Raw genomic sequence first — 22629 nt, 5'->3', positions numbered from 1 at the left:
GTTGGGAGTCAAGATATTTCAAGGATGATATTTCAAGGATGATATGCTATGCTGCAAACCTGTTGCTGTAGCTTGCCAAACCTTTAAGATGTTTTCAGGGATTCCAGATAAAGTGTCTGCATGGCATGGCTGTACGGACAGATCCCACTGGTCACTGCTGAACCAAAGCCTACTAGAGACTAATTTCTGTTACAGTCACATATCTTCATCTTGCTGCATCAGTGGACTACAGAAGCCCCTAAACTTATATGTGCCATTTAAAGCGCAAAAGGACTATAGGCATATTCTTCCTAGATCAAACCAAGAGGTGAATCTAGTGTCATACCTTGCAACCGGGTGGCCTCCTCTTTCTGCTGATCCTCACACTGCTGACATCGTAGTTGAAAACTGGCTTGCAGACTGACGATTTCTTTCTCGTATTCTGAAGCCTCTTTGCGCCACCGCTCAAGCTCAGCCCTTACTTTCTGAAGCTCTTCTTGTAAAGCTGCAACATCTCTTTCCCTTTCAGACGCAGCCTTCTCGGCCACTTGTTGCAGTAACAGCATCTCACTCTGAGCACTAAGCAACTCATTTTGAGTACTGGAGATCTCACTCTCCTTTTTCTCACGAAGACATTCAATATCTTCCTGCAGCTGATGCAGCTGAGCTGTAAACATTTACAAGAAATCAGATTTTCTTAAGGAGGTTGGGTAGGCAAATTCATGTCAGCCATTTGGAGCTCTAGAAATGGAAGCTGACTGAACTTTAGCGCTTTACTTTTAAAAAGAAGTTAACAAAACAAAAGAAAGATGGGTGTAAGAACCCGGCTGCAAACAGACTGGCTATGCTTATGTGTAACGCTAAACCATGGTTTAGTGCTACATGCACAAATAAGAATGAGCCTGAGCGAAGCATCAGGCTCATATGCTACCACCTTCCTCTCCTCCACATGCATGGCCAGGAAAAGTATTTGGGCATAATTTTTGATCCACTTTCCATTGGTTTGTTGTGTCATATGAATCAGAGACAATGTTTTTAATTCAGCATTTCTGGCTTATATGTAACAACAAGCCAAGTTTTGACAAAAGGTAACTGAACTCTGTCAAAATCCTCCCAGATGAGAAAGACAAGCATGTGAGTCTGAGATTATGCTCGGGTTCCTTTCCGCTCATGCGCACAGTGATAAACTGTGGGCATAGGGCGGGATGTAAATTCAATACATAGACTAGCTTAGTGTTATATGCAAACCAGGCCAATGATTTAATTCCAACACTTCTATCATCTCATGAAACCATTCCTAGATTAGATTCAGTTTTATGTTTTAAGTATTTAGACAAATTGGAAACCAAGGACAATTAATCTTTTGGCACACAACGCAGAATTGGGCAAGGTGTCAGACAGATCTCATCCTGCCTGGTTCATCAATTTGTCCTAGCATTGCTCTAATTCTGGAATGTCTGCATCTTAAGCTCTATCTTCTTGACCATACAGCTAAAGATGTACATTGGTACCTCTAGTTACGAACTTAATCGGAGGTCCGTTCTTAACCTTAACTGTTTTTAACGAGAGGTGTGCTTTCGCTAATGGGGCTTCTTGCTGCCACTGTGCCGCCGGCACACAATTTCCGTTCTCATCCTGGGGCAAAGTTCTCAACTCGAGGTAAGTCTTCCAGGTTAGAGGAGTTTGTAACCTGAAGCATTTGTAACCTGAGGCGTTTGTAACTTGAGGTACCACTGTACTGCTGGACAGTCTGCTTGAAATTCTGAGGAAGGGACTGGGTAGCCAAAGCCTGCTGGCAACAAAATGATGGAAGGAGAGGCTATAACGTCCTCTCACCTCCACTTTCAGAAAGGAATTGGTGCTGTTAACCTACACCAACCCATGCTTCTTAACAGTGCTATTTTTAAAAAACCAAAACAGTAGTTCCTTGTTTGTTCCAGCAGCAGCTGATCTCATCTCCTGCAACTAATCAAAAGTGACTGCTGGAGTATATTAAAAAATGCTGCTTAAATGCGGGGTGGGTGGAGATATGTATTCATAATCTGAACAGAATTTAGTTTCACTTTCCCTGAATGTTGGTTTGTCATGTTGTCTGTACCAGTGACAAATGCACTTTGGTTTAAAGCAGAGGTGGAGAATCCCCGAAACTTATCAGTTTCAGGCAAGAACCACAAGTTTGAATGTAATCCTTAACTGGAGTTCTTTAAAAGTGAAACAAAACTCTGGTAATGTCCTTGCCATATTCAAATGCATCATCTGCATCTTTTCTACTAAATCTTTCGCATAAGGCTGTTATACCTTGGAGAACCTGGATTTGCTTGGTGGATTCTTCAGCTTGCAATCGATAAGCTTTTCTCTCTTCTTCTAGCATTGCTGTAAGTATAATGACAGGATCTGAAGTTTTGCTCCATTATACTTACATTTGGAAAACATTAGAAATTAGTTTTTAGTAGCTCATTAAAATAATGTCAGAGTCCATGTAAGTAAATCAAAATATTTAAATAATCATGTTACACTGCTAGCTGTTAATACATTTTATTAAAGCTTTTTTTTAAAAAAAAAAAATGCTTCCCTTCAATGCATCCATGATATTACCATGTTATGGAACAAAATGAAACGGACAATAAAAAAGGCTTATTTATTTCCATTGCTTAAATTAAACATTCAAATTTATAGTTCAATCCTATACATGTTTACTCAGAAGTAGGCTCCATTGAGTTCAGTGGGACTTACTCCCAGGTAGCTTCAAGCAACTCCATGGAACTTACTTCTGAGCAGATGTGTGTATGATTGTGCTGTTATTTTTTACCCTTCCATGATATGGAGAGTATAAAAATTCCCTATGCACGTATCTTAATAACAATTGTCAGACTAAACAGATTTAACTATCTGTTTGGTTGCTAAAGTACTTGGGCATATGATTTCCTGGGTATTCTGCAGATTTAAAGGAATCTTCATCTCACCTTGCAGTTCAAAGCATTTTTGTTTACTTGTTTTAGCTAGCTCTTGGGCTTCAACCAGTTCCTTGCGCAGCTGCTGAATTTCTTGTTTAGTCTCAGTTTCAGATTGTGCACCCTGCAATTCATCTGCTAAAAGAACATTTTTCTTTAAAGTATCAGTTCTAGCAAATTACTGTTACCCTGTGAAGACAGGATCTTAAGAGTCATGCAAAATTAGTCAGCTACTCATTGCATTAGAGAAAGGTTAGGCAATAAATTAAAACATTGTTAGGAAGTCAAGTATCAATACACTCTAGCCCTGCATGCAAGAATAAAGTTTAAATCCGCATGAATAATGTAGGCAGGCAATTCAAGTCACAACATATTCTGTTGTGGCAACATTTCAAATATGAGCAACTCTTCATAAATACACTCAAAGCGGTTTGGCATTTTACTGCTGATGCTAATTTTATTCTTTCATTATTAATTTTTCCCCCAGAAGAATGGCGTATTCAGCACACCAGATACCTACTAGAAGACAAGGCAGGGCTTAGTAAGGCCGAGGGGATATCCTTGGCTTCGCCTTCTATACTTTATACCCTTCTATAGGCAGAAAGCGGTGGAATCGCTAACTCCTAGGCACACCAGATCTTTTAGTTGTGAGAGAGAGGTGTAGTCTAGTCGGGAGACATCTTGGCCCAAATGGCACTCATCGTTCATGCATTTCCAGAATGTCCTGATACCTGCAGTAAATAATTCTGACCTAGCCAAAAGCTTTTACACTTCTCTCCTGGATATTGCTGCTTGCCACCACCAAGGCTTCTATTACTCTGCAGTTTGAATAAGCCAGTCTTTACACACAAAATGTGTCAAACTTTGATAAGGAGAAAGTTGGTGGTGAAAAATCGGGATGCACTAAATGACAGGTTCAGAAAGTATCCCAAAGGCATATCCAAGAATATTGCTTATTTTCTTTTCAATCATAGCTGAATAGCATAATTTAAAACCACAAGAGAGTAGATAGACTAAAACAGATGAAAACTCATAGAAACTTTCTATGAGGCTTGTCTAAATAAGAATGTTTTCATGTTTTCATTGATAATCAGGTGCCAGCCTGATTATCAATGGATTATCATAGATAATCTGGTCCCAAGTTGTTAAGGGCTTTATAGACAACATTCAATGCCACAATGGGCCAGTGTGCCTGGCTCTTAAGCAAAAGGTTGGTGGTTCGAGCCCACCCAGGGACGGCTGTGGGCAGGATTCCTGCATTACAGGGGGTTGGACTAGATGACCCTCGGGGTCCCTTTCTACAATTCTATGATTCTATGACTAATAGTAACACCAGTAGCAGATCGGCACCCAGTGCAGACCTCTGAGCATTGCCACTTGATTAGCCACACGTTATTAAAAAAGTAAACAAGTAAGAGTGTTTTAGGGTGCTCTTTCCTGATAGACAGGCGTATGAATTCACCTGATGCTTTCAAATTTCTGAATCCTAAAACTGAGCAGCTATTAATGTGGTTTCTTCAGTATGTGTGTGGATGACAAGGAGGAACACTTGCGAACTTAGACAGAGCCTACTCTTTTGTCACTGTATTTTAATGAGTAGGTGTTCAGAAACGGTACAAAAAGGTAAACCTGATTTAAATGTTACTTAAACTGATATTTTCCCCTTGCTGATACAAAATTGCCTTGAATTAAAGTCATCTATACATCATGATACACAGGAAACAAAAAGAAAGTTTTCTGTTTCTGATTTCTGTGTTTTCATTTTATGTCGGGTTTATACATAAATTACTAACAGTCACTTGGGTGTTTATTTTAAATGAATCAAGTCTTGCAGTTCATTATTTCATTTGGTGCCCCAAAGGACATCTTGATGAGCAGTTTTGTTGACAAAGATATGAGAAAATGAAAAATTCAGAAGCATGCCTCCCAAGTAGAAATGACTTCATAGCGTTAACTAAAATCTGAAGATTTTTACAGAGACGCTAAAAGGAATCTAGTTAATCTCAGCAACTGTAGGAGAAAATGTGCTCATCTACAAACCAAGAATATATAAATTCTAAACTATGCATTAAGACTACAATCCTATGCACAGCTACACTGGAGTAAGCCCCACTGAACTTAGTGGGGCTTACTTCTGGAAAACATGCACAGGATTCAAAGTTGTGCATTGAACATACATCAGTAGAGGCATCAGCAAGAGCAATAAAAAATATTATTGACTGTAAACAAAATTGTTACCCAATACTAAAATATTTGTGAATTACACAAAAAATCCTGACAAATACCATCTGAAACATGAAGAAGACAGTAATTTACCTTTTAAGAGGGCAACTTTAGCAATGGGTTCATTTAGTTCATGGTCCTCCATCTGAGCATCTAAATGAGAAAGTAGGTTATTTTAGCATTCTGAGAAGCAAATTACTTGAATAGCTAGGTCATTCAACATTGCAGCAACACAGAAAAACTCATCTGAACAAAATGAAGTATGTAAACAGTTTTATCTAAACTTTAAATAACCCCCCCCTTTAGAAATCCTCTTCTGAGTACTCATTGACATAAAAGTACACTTAAACGTATGCTCAAAATGCACCTGTAGTGTCGTCACTGCTTTTCTCCTTGCTTGGGCTAAGAGTATCTGATAGTTCAGCTTCTTTAGCTTTTGCTTGATTTTCTGTAAAATAAAATTAAAATTTGCTTACATTAAAGTATACACGTATCTCAAAAAAATTTTTAACACCAATTCAAGCTCGATTTTGCCTAATAAAAGCCCAGAGGTGAAAACAAACAAAAATCACAGTCTTTGAAAACCAATGTTTTCTTATGCCTTTGCACTCCTGTTCCCAACTGGATTAAATATCCCCAGGTCACATATTTAATACTAAACAATCCAACACAGGATGCAGTTGCCTCATGCGTAGTTCAGCCTTTTGTTTGAAAGTTGTTCTCTCGCCAGCTGGAACCCAGTGTAAAGTTAGTTGCTTTGTTCACTAATTCTGGGATCAAATCAGGAGAGAGAGACTCAGAAAACCATTTCCAGAACAATACAGATATTGTGACATGGTAGAAAGAAAAGAGCTATTAGGAATGAACGCTGCTTTGTAGCAAGTTACACTGGGTAAGGAAAAACATTTGCACAATAAGATGCTTCATAAAGAGCAGTAGTATGACTTTTTAAAAAGCTCCACTATGTAACAATTTAAAAACAACGTTATGTTTTCACATCCAAGAAGTCTTGGTGAACCTTGAAATTTCTGTCCTTTTCACACATTTATATACCTAGTGAAGCTTCAAAAGTTGTCTGAAGCCCCTAGGACTGACCAAAAGCTGGGGCCAGTACGGAAAAGCTGGGGGGCTCAGTTGTGAAAAATGTCCATTTTCTATACTGCCATTGGATTGCTTATTGATTCTTCTGGATATTTCAGCTGGTTTGGATATAACTGATCACAGTATCCTTCTAGGTCAACTTGCCCTGATGGGGACTGGGGACATTGTGCTCAGCACCCATCTGACTGGGAAGTGCTGCAACTTGGTGCCATGGTACTTGTGCTCTGGTGTTCCACAAGGCTCTATTTTGTTCCCATGTTGTTCAAGAGCTACATTAAGTTGCTGGGAGAGGTTGTGCAAAGTTCTGCAATCAATTTAGGCATGGCACACAGCTCTCTCGTCTTTTTTATCAGATCCAGGTGCAGCTGTGGACAACAGATGCCTGGAGCCAAGTAACGGGCTGGATGAAAGCTAACAAACTGAAACGCAATCCAAACAACCCCGTGGTACAGTTGGTACTGGCCTATCAGGGAAGAGATATCAAACTGGTTTTGAAAGGGGTATTCTCCTACATACAATCCTATCTATAACCTTGTACACTTTCGATCTCCAGCCTTGTTGCTGGATGCCAGGTGTCATACCATGCAACATCTTTCACTAGTTTCAGATGAGGCATCAGCTATATCTCCTTTCTTGGTGCAGATGGCCTGACCACAATTATATATCTAGTATATCTAGTAACATCCAGTCTAGATAATTAATGTTATGCATGGGATCCCCTTTGCAGAACATTTAAATACTACAACTGGTGTTAGAATTTAACAGCTAGATTATTAAATTAGGTTAATCCCAGATAATGAACTATGCCAGTGCACTTGGTACAGAGTCTTTACTATCTTCTAGCACCAGACAATGTCTGTCCTGCTCTCTCCTATCTTTAATGCTTCTAAGAGTAAAAAAAGGGCTCTTTACTGGCTTGCACCATTTTAAATTGTTTTGGTGGTTTCCTTTACTGTTTTGGTGCAATTTTTCTGATTTAAAATTAGTTTTTATTTTTTAATGTTCGTTTTGGTATTCCAAGTCACCTTGAGAGATGAGAAGGTGGAATTATAAACAAATATAGCAACCATCAGCCTTAATACAGGTGTGCTAATGAAAATACTTTACTATAAAGGTACTAAAGAGACCTGTCAATCTTATTTTACAACATAGTATGTTGAAATCCTAATAAATTTCTTGCTAGCCCACTATTGTGATTTTTTTTTCTGCAGCAGCAGCAGGAATGCAACTCATTATTTCCCTATATGGTTATAGAAAAAACAGCTGGATCCTCTGTGCAAAATCTTGATGAGTCATCTGAGACACAGGCATTTAAAAAAGCAGTTTACCACCACTGGGTTTCATTCTTGATTTTAGACTATTTTTAATATATACTTTATAAGGGTCAGTATAAAATAAACAATACGAAATGTCAGGAAAGGCTGAATACAAGGGGCCCGACAATATGCACAAGGATGCAAAGATCCACTTAACTGGCTCTACATGCTCAAGGAGAACTGTATTTATGTTTCTTGAACATCATCTCCTTAAGATGCAGAGCAAATGATTCTGAAATCGATGGGAGCTGCAAAGCAGCTTGTTGTATGACATGGAGTAATTCAACAAGGCCACTCTTCTGGGTGCAAACCCATGGCCACAAGATCTCAGACCTTATGATTACCTTGCAATATTTTTCTAGATTACAGTGGTACCTCGGGTTAAGTACTTAATTCGTTCCGGAGGTCTGTTCTTAACCTGAAACTGTTCTTAACCTGAAGCACCACTTTAGCTAATGGGACCTCCTCCTGCCACCACGCCTCTGGAGCCCGATTTCTGTTCTTATCCTGAAGCAAAGTTCTTAAGCTGAAGCATTATTTCTGGGTTAGCGGAGTGTGTGACCTGAAGCATATGTAACCTGAAGGATATGTAACCTGAGGTACCACTGTATTCTAAGTTTTCAAAGTCATTCCACAAAATATTTCACATTCCCAAGTAATGGAATATTTTAAAAAACCTAGGTTATGGATTTCATTATAGGATACTGTCATACAATTCTCTCAAAGTTATTACCTGCTACTTCAGTATGAAAGGAGTCAGTCCAATAACCAATTGTCCAATATTAAGTTTAGTATCAAAGGAAGCTGCTTATATTAGGCTTGGCTATTTATCTATGCAGCCTAGCACTATCTAATTAGATTGGTGGTAGCTCTGCAGGGTTCCAGTCAGAGATAGTCATCTTTATCTGCTACTTCTTTTGTTTTACACTAGAGGAGATTTAACCTGGGCTCTTCTATACACAAATCATTAGTTCTCTAGAGCAGGCATGTCCAACCAGTAGATCGGGTCTTCCTCCCCCAAAACAGATCAACAACTTTGGCTTCCCCCCAAAAAGCTAAACAACTTTGGTCAATCCAATGAGAGGATTAATGCCGATTTTTTTAATAGTGGGAGTAGATCGCGGTCTCTTGGGAGTTGGACATGCCTGCTCTATAGGAAAGGCATTAGTCTCTTCCCTTTTATAGCATTATACTATTATATCAGTTCAGTTTAAATGAAATTGATTCTAAGTGACACACTCACTTTGTTTTACCAGAATGGCTTTTCTTTACCTAGTTTTCTTCTTTGCATAGTTTTCGTCTCGTTTTAAAACTATATGAAGTTATTTAAAACTTCATGACAGAATCTTTTTTTAAAAATAGATAGAATGCATTACACATCAATGAAAAAATAACTCGCCATTAAGCAAGATAATGCTGGCATGCAAGCATTAAGTTACACTTGTGTTTATTGTCTGCATTCTTTTCCAAATATGGCATGCTACCGATACTTTGCACAAACAAGAACACACTGGAGGGTGATTGCATACATGATTTGAAAACAGTGATTTTTCAAAGACGGTAGTTTAAAAATCAAAGGATACACACTTTGAATTATGTATATTTTGATTATCGAAAAGTGGTATATACAGTTTGAGGGAATCCACAACAGCAAAGTTTTAAAACCTTGAATATAGTTCATGTTGTGCAGAAAATTTTATCAATAATTTACTGCACAGGAAATCTTAGAAATGCCATGACTTCACAACTAATTACAATTTGTAACAGACATGCTTTTGAAGCAACTAAATTTCCTTTTTTTCTGAACTGGACTGAATACAATTCCCAGGTTAAAAGTAATAAGATGCAAGTTAAGTCTCAAATGCGCATGTTTCAAAACTCTTTCTATTCATATTGTTTTCTAATACAAAAACTGGTATTGTTATATTCATTTACTTGGAAGTAGTTTTTATAATACACCAAGCAGTAAGGCTTGGTGTATTATAATCCCTCAAACACTCCTCACACTTGCAAAACAAATTCCTAAACACAGATTCAAACATTTGCTACATGCCTCAAAAGCAAATTAATCAGTCTAACCTTTCAGGATCTTTGTTTCATCCACTCGGGAAAGATGTCCTTCATCTATGAGCTTGTCTGGTGAACAAAATAAGGGTTACTATCCCAGCTCAAACTATGCAAGCATTTCTTTGTACACGTCTCTAATACACATTCCATGACCAAATTTAAACATGGCAACATTACCTCACACTTCTCTGTGCTGGAATCAATGGAACTTTTTCATTTTAATCTTAATTATCTATGCACAAACAAGATGATAAATTAATAAGAAAATGTTGCCAAAGATTTGAGCAAGCCCAATCTACTGAACTGAAAGTTGATTTTGAAATTAAGAAAGACATTTATAAATTCTACAACAGAAGTGTTTTAAAACCTGGTATTAAATATAATTAGCAAGCAGTGAAAAGTATATAAAATTAAGTTGATATTGCCGGGGGGGGGGGGCGGGGGCGGTTCTCCTATGGAGCCTGAGAGTGACCTTATACCCACACAAGTTAACACTATGTCTGAATTCACCTACAGGAATATACTCCTCTGGTACAGAGGTCTTTTTTTCTTTGTGCCTAACATAGATACGCATTATTAACACTATATAGTGGTCACATTCCTTTAACAGGAATAATAGTGTTGAAAGCTGGTGCTCAACTCTTGCTATAACAGTGTCCAGAAGTGAGGGAAAAGACGAGAAATTCTGGAAATGTTTTATACTTCTAGTGCACATTTCCTGCAACCCAGCTATTGCTTTACATTGCTGAACTTTGGGGAAGGCGCAGGGATTGAATATATCAGGCATCCTTCTTATTAGTTGGCAATTGGTTGACAGCACACCAGTATTTAGACTGGTGGTGTTTTTCCAGTAACAATCCCCAATAAGACTTGTAAGTGGGAACTACAAGAAGATTGGATGAGGGCACACAAGCATGGTGGCCTTGTGCTTTGTTAGCAAAATAATGAGGCAAGTGGGGGGAGAACCACAAACACAGACTAGGCAAGAAAATAAAATTAAGTTAACATGACAAGGTGGAAAAATCAGACTAAGAGGCCAAAAGAAAATATCAGTGGAGAGAACAAAGATAGGAAGAAGAGTGGCAAATTAAGGGGTCAAAGAAGAAGAGGTAGCACAAGACAGATGTGGCAGAAAATGAGATCACACATTCTGTACTATTCTGAATGGACAAAAGTAGGAAAATAAAATGGCATTGGAGAGCTGAGGAAATAATGATTTCAAATGATTATTTTATGGTTAAGTAAATGTTATTCATTTTCATCACTTCATGACTGCAGTATTACATGATGTATAAACCATTTTTAGCCATCAAATTTCAAGGTTTTCGTGTCATCTACCAACTCAGCCTTAAACACTTTTTCAATTCAGATAGTTCATGTTTGTTAGATGAACTTTATTACCACGTAATCAAGCTGTAGGACACATCTGAGTGCTATAAATGCCTGTATGAATCTCAATTATTTTATCAGGCACTAAGCAGCACCACCTGCATTTTTACTTGATAAACTAATAAAAGGAAGCCTGCTCAGTGCTACTAAGGAAGATAAAAGTAAATGCCTTTTTTCATGGATGAGAGAGTAATGCCAGAGCAGAATGTACTTAAGAGGTGACTGTTTCAGGGCTTTTAAGACAAGCAGACAGACTGATGAGAACTAGACTGCATTTCATACTATGGAAACAGAAACTAATGTTTGAGATTTATGTCATGGATCACTGACAAGCCTTTTCTATGAAAATAAAATCTGCTCAAAATAGGTCAGCTAATAAATATACAGGACTTCCGTGATTACAGAACAAATTGGTCACTAATTGTGAGGCCTATATTCTATCTAAACTTGCATATAATAATGCTATGCTACTTAGAGGTAAACATCTTCCCACTGAAACAACAAAAGCTCTCTTATCTTTTCTTACATGTACCTGACAGGGCGTAACCATTTAATACTTCAGGTAAAGAATTTCGTTAACTGTGTAGTGCTTCTTTCCCGAAAGACCAGTTGGTAAACTTGTGATCAATTCATTGTTTTTCAGTTTGGCTGTAACCTAATATAGATTATTCATATTAATCAGTTCCTTAGCCATGATGTCAGCCATCTCAGATTACCAGATCAACCTTCCAGATAAAGTCCATTGTCTCTGGTCTAATCTGAGTGATGGCTGATCCCCAGGGGCTGAAAACGTGACCACACATTTTTTAAAAAAATATTGACGGTAGATCTACTGCCTTACTGACTGCAGTTTCTTGAAATAACTCAGCAAAATAATATTATCCTAACATAGTGTGTTTAGCTAGAAGTGTTCTTAAAGAGTGAACCACCCCCCCTTATAATATTAGAACTTTCCTTTCCCATAATATTAGAACGTACAGCCATCCAATGAAGGTAAATGGTGGGAAATTCAGGATAGCAGGGCTCTGACTACCAGATACTGGTGAACAGCAGAAGGAGTGCTTCTGCTCTCATATCCTGCTTGTGGGCATCCCTCATGTATCTGGCTGACCACTGTGGGAAACAGGATGCTGGACTAGATAGGCCTCGTAGTATATATATGGTGTGCACCAACCACAAGAGTTAGTTGAGACCCCAATTCAACACCATGGAAAACAGTCTGCCTAAGTCTCAAATGCTTCATGAGCTGCCAAGTTTGGCTTGGGCATCTTTCTGAACCCACTTTGTTCATACACATACCATCTCTACTGGAAAACGAAAAGCCAGTTATAACCCCCCTCCCCTTTTTTGGCAGATGAGGATGAGCCCTGCCAAGTTACAGGCAAATAGGCCAAATGTGATTTTTGGTGTTTTTTTTAAGGAAATGTGTAACACCTATTTTATTGGGGGCATAATTAGATGAAAATTGTAAGCAGTGTCACCATTTCTGAAACCTCAGATCCTGTCAGAATTTTAATAGTTGAAGTGGCTTTCTCACAAAGGCATTGCACATAAACCCTAAACTATGGCTTAGCATGACGTGAACAGGCCTTGGATTCTTACACTCTTCTTTTCCTTCAGTGAAGCCACAAGGAAGAAACCGAAAGCTTCCACAGTTCCAAGGTGGGTTAAAAAAGAAATTTATTGTCCCTGGAGTTTGGTGGGCAATTTATCAAATAACTGAAGCTATGACAAAGGTCCCCTTGGGTAAGAAACCCACTAGATGGGGAGGAGAGAACTAAAAAAGGATTCACTTTCCAAGTAAAACAATTCCCTCTGGTTACATGGCTGACCTGTCAGTCACAATGGTAGTCTTTCTCTGTCTTCTCCTCCTTTCCCCATCACCCTACACTGCTGTTATTTCTAACCTAGAGACATTGCTTGTGTTTTAAGGAGACACTAGTATTCAGGACCTTTTTTGGCATCTGAATCACCAAGAGCTTCCTGATTCAACTTGTGCCACCTTAAAACCGATCCCTCCTTGCCTCTGACAGGTCCAAACCTGAGGTAGCCCACTGCTCTGGGGACTCAGAGTTTGTCCAAATCCAATGCACACCTCTAACATATATCCTCTTGTAATAAACAAGAGGAAGTCAAGCAGACTTACAGCAAAACTCAACTATCAAGCAAAATAAAATAAATAAAAAATGAATAAAAGCAACACTCAAAGCCTCCTGCTTTTCTTTCTCCCCCCCCTCCCCAATAGCTATTGGAGAAGGGGCAGGTGGCTTTTGCCAAAGGTAAACCAATACCTTGCAGAGAGCTTTGTTCCTTCCTCCTTCCTCCTCTTTGAGTCTCCCTCTTCTTTTTCCTCTTCCTATCCTCCTCCTCTCCTTCTGGGCTTCCCCCAACCACATAAAATTAGGCTAAGGGCCACAGGTGCCCCACCCCTCTTTAGCAATCTTGCAAAATAAACAAGATGTGAATTCAACAAAACCAACTTTAAAACCGATGGTCTTGGTTATAGGAACTATATAAATATATATATATTTAAAATTAAGATTACAAATGATAAAAACTGTATTTAAATAACATTTTGCCCATATGTAATATGGGAAAGATTACATAACACAAACCCAAAGAGAAAAATGAAAAAATGAAAAAAGCAGAAAAATAAGCACTGGAATCTGTGAAGAAATTGAGGATGTAAGTACATTGGGGAAGCTACTTCCACCCCTGCCCCACTCTACCCCACCCTTTAATGCCAATCCAGTGCATTTTTGTTATCAGCAAATATGCTATATTTAATTTTTAAAAGCCTTCATGGAATACATAATAACGTGATAATAGTCTTGGAATGATTGCAAAAAGTTGGAAAACTGAGGAAGACAAGGATGAGGTACACAACAAACTGTACTGAACTACTGCCTTTCTGGAGCATGCTGAACATTTATTATTATTATTATTATTATTACGCCTAAAATATTGCTTTTTCCACAACACTCTCCTAAAGACGTCCAGTGGAATATATGCTTTTCACTTTCCCCAAGCTGCCTGTAAGCTATCCTGGAAACTCAGTGACAGGAAGAATTTGGATCCTTTTAATACACTCCAATCATTGTGGTATTTGGGCACTTGCTGCTTTACTTTGAACAATTAGTGAAACACTGAAAGGGGAAACCTGCACATCTCCCCTATGATCATATGTGAGATCTCCCTCTTCTATTTGCCCAGCTCACTATGGAGGGATGCATGAAATCTCCCCCAGCTGTAACACTGGAACTGTAGGAGTTGGTCTGCCCTTGATAAGTTGAGTGAGAAAATTCACTTAAGGCTTGCAGTCAGCTGTTTCAACTAGATTCACTATGCTCAGGTTAAGTCCCCACCTGGATTTCCCCATTCTACTCATGATTGCAGGCTACCTTTCCATAATACTATAGCAACAACTATAGTTCTGTTTTTCAGAGCACTTCAAGAATATAACTGTCCCAACCCTAGTACTGAATATATGATACTGTTTTTATAGACTTTTTAGTGAATGTGATGAATGCTCTGTACTCACTCTGGCACTCTATGAACTGATGAATAAAAGTGCAGTCCCCTCCACTCTTTGAAAGAAAGTGCTCTAGTAAAGAAAGAAACACCTTTTAAGTTCATATCTCCATCTTTTTGAGGGCTCATGACAAAATGTATAAGCCTCACAGACATCAGGGGAGGGAGGAGAATTTTTCACCAAAAGGCACAAGAAAGAAAAGGGGAGACACATACCCTCAAATCCAAAGGAAAAGCACCAGTGTAATATAGAATATATTGAAGGTATAAATATACAAATTTGTAATCTGCATGTTTACATCTTCAAAATTTACAAGCCTCACAATTTATATTAATGTACGTTACTACCAGTGAAAGTTAACCTATACCAAATCCAGATTGTATCAACAAGGCACTTTCTGTTGTAATACAAAAACCTTTAGATTTAAACATTTTAAAATTGTTACCCAACTCAGAAGTTGGACACAATTTTAAACTACCTTCAAATTACTAGGTCTCAACAGCTGGACTTGATTCATAACATATATTAATTTGTGAAGTTGGGTATGGCTAAAGTAAATAGCTGGAAAGGATTATACCTGTTTTTTAAGAGTTGTAGTTAAAAGGATATTTTCAGGCTTCAAGACAGTTCCTCGAAATAGCTTTCATCTCACTAATGTCTAACACAGGGGTGACAAACCCTCATTTTGGGGGCTTGACATGGTCCCCAAAGCAAAATTTCCTGACCCCACTGACTATGGCATCAGGGACAAATAAATAAATAAAGTAGTGCACTAGGGTGGGTGGCGCCCAGTGCCCTGATGGGGATGGGAATTGATCATCTCTAGTAATCAGATCAATCATTTAATGAGAAGTGGGGTTGTGTGCCTGTGTGTATATCTGCCTGCATGTGTGAACACACACATATGAGTATCTGCATGCAAGAGTGTGGTATGCCCCATGGAGGATTGGCCATGGGTGAATGTGTCCCTTGGGCCAAAAAATGTTAGCCACCCTAGTCTAACAGGTTAAAATTTCTAATCAGTTTAATCTGTATTATATACATTTTCCAAAGAAGCTGTTGAAGTGCCATTTTAGTCAGAAAGGAAAAAATAAGACCATCAAGGTTCAGAAATAATTATTTATCTAATCCCCCCCCCCCCCGCCAACATAAAATTTCATTAGTGAGTGAGGATTCTAACCTGGTTTCCCATGCCCAAATCAAACAGTTGCCATTTCACCATCCAGACCTCAATGTATATGCATACTGTATATTGTCAAAGGCTTTTGCAAACCTCAAAACAAATGTTGCTTCTGCACATTTAAGCTTTGAAACAAAACTGAGTCCATTTGAACAGCATTATCAACTGCATTATCTAGGATCGGACAACAGGTCTCTCAGTGTCCCACAAAGGGGCCCCATAATCACTTACTCTGTTGATGGGGGCAGCCCTCTTTCCCTGTGACAGGAAAGCAACAGCCCTCAAAAGAATCTGTCCTGACAGTGGGGCAAAGCTCCCATGTAAGACGATATGCACAGTGCGGGGAGCAGAAGTTGTGTAAATGACTGAGAAGAGAATGGCAACATCCATGCTACCTAGGGCAGAATCGCAAGGGAACTGCCAGATTACAAAAAGTGGAACCTGAAGAGTAGGAGAAGTTTTGAGAAGCAATAAGCCCTACTCCATTCACAGAAAAAGAGTAACGGTACAAGACCTTGCACTATTACAGGTCTACGAGAAGATTGGATTGGGCAAGCCCAGGTCCGTGTTCATGGATGAATGGTAGTCTCATCTGTTTTCTCATAAAAGCTCTGAAACTCAGGCTACCAAAGATAAAGAAAATATGATATAGTGCAAAAGAATTTGTTAGGGAAACTGAGCTTGTTGTGGGAAGCAAGGAAACAGTATGGCAGAAGGAGATTCTGTTGAGCAAACTGAAGAAAAATGTGAATATCAAGGGACAAGTAAAGTTAGGAACTACAAGAGAGGAAAGTTGGGGAAGGGAATGCTGGCAGTACGAAAGTAAAAGAATAAGTGGATCTGCCTGAGAAAGGCCTAAAGAGCAAATGTGAAAGCAATGAGCCCTTGTGAGTAGAAACATTACCAGATCGTTATCACTTGGTAACTCACTAAACATCCTGCCTTCTGAGACTGTGGATTTTTGGTCAACAAAGCTGTGGAAGAAAGCTCCACAAAAGGAATAGTTAATAAGAGTCACTGCTTGTCAATTCCAAGTAAAACATATCTCCACAGAGATCGTACAAGATGATAAATGTGATGTGTGACAGCAATGACTTTGGCCTGGTTTGGACGTAAAAGGATCCAGAGTTTGGGGGATTGCCATAAAATACCACCCACCCACTTTTGAATGCAAATTCCAGCCACCCTCTTCAAACTGGGTTCCACATTTAATATTATCTTTTCGACAACTGTGATTAAAATGAAACCAAGGTATGCTCCAAAACTCATTTTGAGACCCTGTTTTCAATCAGGTTCTCAAAATGGGTAGAGTCAAACACCAGGATTAATTGTAACTAGAGTTAACACTGGTCACAGAAGACCAAACTAGATAAAAGGAGGCAGTGGGAATTTGCACGCAAGAAGAGAGGAGGAATGGAATCCTGCAGTCCAATCCTGAACTTGATTCCAGTGTTAGGTTCTAACTGGGTTTTGTTCTGATCACTACGGCTGACGAGGCAAGCCTCTAGTCTGTTTTAAACATGTCTTGCTTCTTTAGATGTGGCAGTGCAACAGAGTGAATTACATAGAAAGCTACAGGTGTCCAAAAGGGTCCTCTGCATTCCTCAGATCCTAGGAGGGAAGTTAAGCATTTGAAAAGAAATGAGAACATTGTGTGCACTAATGTTGAAGGATAAGTTATGAAGTGATTGTGCTTGCAAATTTAGCATCTTAAGATGTGAAAGGTAGGAACATTTTAGAGTTAATTGGCAAGCAAAGCAAAAGATTTCTAGGGCTGCGATCCTATACATGCTTACCTGTGAGTAAGTCATATTAAACTCAGTGGGATTCCTTTTGAACACGCAGGTATAAGATTGCCCTGCAAATTAACTTGGGCACCCTTATCCATTTTGGAACATAGTACATTAACAGTACCCTGCAAAGGACGACTGAAGTTTTCATCATTTTGATTTATTTTGAGGCAGAAATTTGACGTCTTTTGTTTTTTTTTAAAGACTCCAACCATCATCAGAGTTAAACTTGAAGAGTCATTGGCATTATTGTCCTGAACTGCCATGTTGATGTATCTGCTTTTATTACTGTAATTATTTTCCTACTGTGGATAGATATATTATACTGATATACTCTGTTACTAAAGTCTCACTAGTATTGAAAACTTCATGCTCCGGCTGATAGTAGAGTATCCATGCAAAGGCATGTCTAAAAACACAAAATTTAGAAGCCAACACCAAGTGTTTCTTCAGTAATATATTAACTTATTTTTTGTTGTAAAAATTAGAAAAAATATTAACACAAAGCAAGCAAATAACCAAAAATAAGATCAAAATTAAAACCACCACCACAAAAAAGGCAGTCATTAAAGATACTCTACCTTTTTCAGCGCTCCCATTAATTTTAGGAATGAAGTCATCAACTTGTATGCCTAGAATTAACAAAGGTATTAATTCTGAATAAGCAAAGTATTCTGTAGATATGGGTGCTGACTTTCTATATTGCTTAGGACTGATTAGAAGCAGAGACACTCCATTTTCAGGTGGCAAAAGTGAGCTGGGCATTTGGGCTATTATGGGGGTTAAATTTCAAGGGCAGGTCTTCCCTAGCTCCTTATGGACCAACATTTTCAGTTGCTCAGAATGTCCTCAGAATGAGTGCCATTGTGAGGGGCATCTGATGAAAGAACCTTGCCCTCCTCACTGGCAGCCACCACTCATCATGCCCCTGAATGCTCCTTTGGATAACAGTCATTCTGAGGGTATTCTAGGGTGTTTCATTTCATGGCTGTAGCTACAAGAACATGGGAGCAGCACTGGCGAGTTTCAGGCCCCCTGCCCTTGATATTCAGGAACAAAGAAAGCTGCCTTTTACCAAAGGAAACCAGTTGTCCATGCAGCCCAGTGCCAGTCAATTTCACAGATTGTCAGTCACTCTCTAAGGACCTTTTGCAAAGTATATGCTATGGTCACCCCCTGAGCTATTTGCCCCACCTCTCACAAAATGCAGTTCAGTTTTGCTACCCAGTTGAGTGATGAACCTTCCACAAAACATGGGCCAAACTTCTGAAACCTGTATTAATACTTTATCCTTCAAGCTACTGGAAAATAAGAAATAATCTCAATTTCCCTCCTTTGAGCAGCAGAATTTGTCACATATCACAAGTGCCAAAATCAATATACCATCCAAAAATAATTGTTAATGATGTCATAATTCTTCCTTAACTGCATCACTAGAATTGAAAAGTTGTAATAGTCAAGTTCACCTTTTGTGTTGGGACTTTTAAAAAACAGTGCCCTCTACTGGTATTTTCTTGAAACCATGGTTTATCAATAATCTAGAAAATAAACTACAATAAAACTAAAGGCATCATTTTCAAACATTCTTACAGTCTGTGATCTATAGCTCATTTAACTGCTTTGCACAAAAGGGGTACAATTTAATAATCAAATTTCAACATTAGGCAAAATACTTTAACATCAGACCTACCTAAGCTGTTGTGTTCTTTAAGAGCTTTCTCCTGAAGATGTTCTAACCGGACTGCAAACAGAATTCCAAAAAAACATATATTTCACAGTTTTAAAGAAAAAATATATATGATAAAAACATGTTTGAACTACTGGACTGACCTTGTAAAGCAGTTAGCCGTTCATTGGTGAAGTCATTATCTGCTTGCAAAGCCTCTATTTTTGCTTGAAGCTCTTGCTCTCTCTCTTCCATCTCTTCTATTTTGTGCTGCAATTCCTTTTTCTCAGCCTGTCCCTTTTGCTGGATTTCTTCTTGTCTCCCTTCAGCTGCCTGTTCAACACCATGAAAAACAACCCACAGATTAGTACCTAAGGATGGCGATTCCAGAAAAAGAATGAATGCAAAAGTCATGTTAGTTCTGGAACCAAAACGTGCGGTTAGAAAGACCAACTGTACCTTTAGTTTGTCAGTGAGATCTTTAATTTCATTTACAGCTCCGTTGTATTTGTTGGCCAATTCCCGCAATTCTTCCTGAGTCCGTTCGTTCATTTCTTTCAAGTGAGTACATTCATCTTCGGTGTTGCTTAAGCTTCGCTGTGAGGGAAAAAAATGCACATTGAAGCCAAAAATCTATTGAAACCAGAGACTTTTATGTTACTCTGTTTTTAAGATTTATTATAACTGCGCAATGTATGAGAATTATAGCAACCATTTCCCAGAGAATTGTGCCAGACATCACTCCAATGGCTCTGCTGAGACAGGCCAGCCCCATCAGGCCTCCTCTCCTTCAACTGGGGACAGCCATTCCAGAAGTGGGGGAGCTGGGGAGCAGAGCTCACTACATCAGCCCTGCTATGGCGAGCCAGCTCCATCAGGAACCTCCTTCCACAGCTGGTCATTATAGGAACAACTGTTTAGAAACTGGTGCCTGCATTTTCATTTCCTTATTCCCCCCCTATCTCTTTGCCCTTGGGTGTCGTGCTTTTTTAGAATTTGCTTTGATTGTATGTAAGCTGCTCTGGGAGTCTTTTTGGCTGAAGAGTGGAGTACAAGTGCTCTAAATAAATAAATAAAATTACTCAAAACATTATTTTGCTAAGCATGCTGCCCTTGCCCACTCCCCAATCCCTGCAGCATTCCCTCCAATCTGTTTTAGGGGTGATGCACGGGGAATATCTCTTGCACAAGCAGAAGACACTGTGCAAGCTCAGGGTCTCCATTGGATTCAATCCTACTCTTCTAATCCTAAATACAAGGGGCAATCAGTTTGAGTACAGTTTAATTTTGAACAGAGGTGTGCGTAGTGTGAATTCAACTTTAATCAAAATAGCCCCGCCATTTTATGATCTTTATGCATATGCAATTTTATGGTGTATTTTTTTAAAAAAAATTAAAGTGACAGTTCAAGTCATTAGTACGAGCATACAAAACAAAAACCTGAACACATACCTGAGAAAAACGCACAAGTCAGATACATACATTCCAAAGAAGAGTTGTTTGAGCAGAGAGAAAATACCTCCCTAACTTTGCAAGATAAAAGCCTATTTTAAAAAGGGTTAAATCTCAGAGTCAGGAAATAAATCTCAAGACAAGCAAAAAACAGCAAATAATAATAAAAATGTTGACATATTGATGTTTTATTTTCATGGTATGGTGGCAAAACCCAGTTTCAGGAACATGGCTAAAATGCAAATGATAAATACCTCCACTTCAGAGAGTTTTCTGACCACTTCAATTTTTTCCTGAAGGACCCGCCTCAAGGACTCTTTGGCAGTTGTCTCATAGTTATGCTTGTCTTCCTGTAATGCTATAAGCTCCTTTCGCAAACTATCTTCTGTTTGATTCTGTAAGCAGAAATGCAACATGGTGGAAATCTTAAAGCCACATGCTCATATTACCATTTACAACAGTATTACATTAAGTTATGAAAATATTTCATCCATTTTAGGACTTCACTAGGGTTTTATCCCAAGGCTGTATTTTGTCTCCCTGCTTATTTAACTTATATGCAGAATTCATCATGCGAAAGGCTGGGCTGGATGGATCCCTAGCCGGAATTAAGATTGCCGGAAGAAATATCAACAACCTCAGATATGCAGATGACACAACCTTGATGGCAGAAAGTGAGGAGGAATTAAAGAACCTTTTAATGAGGGTGAAAGAGGAGAGCGCAAAATATGGTCTGAAGCTCAACATCAAAAAAACGAAGATCATGGCCACTGGTCCCATCACCTCCTGGCAAATAGAAGGGGAAGAAATGGAGGTAGTGAGAGATTTTACTTTCTTGGGCTCAATGATCACTGCAGATGGTGACAGCAGCCACGAAATTAAAAGACGCCTGCTTCTTGGGAGAAGGGCAATGACAGGCCTAGACAGCATCTTGAGAAGTAGAGACATCACCTTGCCAACAAAGGTTCGTATAGTTAAAGCTATGGTTTTCCCAGTAGTGATGTATGGAAGTGAGAGCTGGACCATAAAGAAGGCTGATCGCCGAAGAATTGATGCTTTTGAATTATGGTGCTGGAGGAGACTCTTGAGAGTCCCATGGACTGCAAGAAGATCAAACCTCTCCATACTGAAGGAAATCAACCCTGAGTGCTCACTGGAAGGACAGATTGTGAAGCTGAGGCTCCAGTACTTTGGCCACCTCATGAGAAGAGAAGACTCCTTGGAGAAGACCCTGATGTTGGGAAAGATGGAGGGCACAAGGAGAAGGGGACGGCAGAGGACGAGATGGTTGGATAGTGTTTTCAAGGTTACCAGCATGAGTTTGACCAAACTGCGGGAGGCAGTGGAGGACAGAGGTGCCTGGCGTTCTCTGGTCCATGGGGTCACGAAGAGTCGGACACGACTAAACGACTAAACAACAACAACAACAGGGTTTTATCCTAGGAAATTAGGTATTCCATTAAAAGTTCCCCACCTTGTCCCTCATGATGTCTGAAACATTCTTACCCTTTTTCAAATGCTACATTGTCTACCATTCTTGAAGGCAGATTTACTTCTGAGAAGTCATGTCAATATACCATTTCAAACTGAAGCTACTATGCTTGTGCTATGCAAAATTCTAAGGTTTTTTCCTCATTAAAAAGAGAAAAGAAAGGGGGGAATGTTTCAGGGATGTAAGAAAGAGGTGCAGGCATAACACTGACTCCTTAACCACAGTTAACAGCCAGGAGCTAACTTTGGAAATGCATACTCCCTTCCTTTTCAGGAAATGCAGTCAAACCTCGGCTCCCAAACAGCTCCATTTTCAAACGATTCGGCTCCCGAATGCAAAAACCCCAGAAGTAAATGCTCTGGTTTTCGAACGTTTTTTGGAAGCTGAACGCCCAACATAGTTTCCGCTGAGTGCAGGAAGCTCTTGCAACCAATCGGAAGCCATGATTCGAATGTTTCGGAAGCTGAACGGGCTTCTGGAATGGATTATGT

The 22629-nt window shown here is 39.1% G+C and overlaps 1 protein-coding gene across 18 annotated transcripts in view; it reads right to left on the bottom strand.

Annotated features, from left to right (window-relative positions):
• Nucleotides 1–22629, bottom strand: part of SLMAP (sarcolemma associated protein) — an 84941-nt gene that overhangs the window by 14702 nt on the left and 47610 nt on the right. For 4 of the 18 annotated variants that reach the window (XM_081899398.1, XM_081899410.1, XM_081899411.1 and 1 more), the window contains exons 9-20: nucleotides 20901–21041; nucleotides 19654–19791; nucleotides 19359–19527; nucleotides 19219–19269; nucleotides 18110–18160; nucleotides 14568–14630; nucleotides 9650–9706; nucleotides 5521–5601; nucleotides 5247–5306; nucleotides 2943–3068; nucleotides 2278–2352; nucleotides 326–646 (exon numbers count right to left, since the gene is read on the bottom strand). In XM_081899398.1, coding sequence (XP_081755524.1) covers nucleotides 326–646; nucleotides 2278–2352; nucleotides 2943–3068; nucleotides 5247–5306; nucleotides 5521–5601; nucleotides 9650–9706; nucleotides 14568–14630; nucleotides 18110–18160; nucleotides 19219–19269; nucleotides 19359–19527; nucleotides 19654–19791; nucleotides 20901–21041 — 1333 coding nt within the window. The remainder of the gene's footprint in view (nucleotides 1–325; nucleotides 647–2277; nucleotides 2353–2942; nucleotides 3069–5246; nucleotides 5307–5520; nucleotides 5602–9649; nucleotides 9707–14567; nucleotides 14631–18109; nucleotides 18161–19218; nucleotides 19270–19358; nucleotides 19528–19653; nucleotides 19792–20900; nucleotides 21042–22629) is intronic. The other 14 variants (XM_081899409.1, XM_081899413.1, XM_081899412.1 and 11 more) reach the window with 9 other exon arrangements.

This window comes from Podarcis melisellensis, assembly GCF_964234715.1.
Source record: "Podarcis melisellensis genome assembly, chromosome: 2".
Taxonomy (NCBI): Eukaryota; Metazoa; Chordata; class Lepidosauria; order Squamata; family Lacertidae; genus Podarcis; species Podarcis melisellensis.
This window is presented reverse-complemented; position numbering and strand designations above follow the sequence as displayed.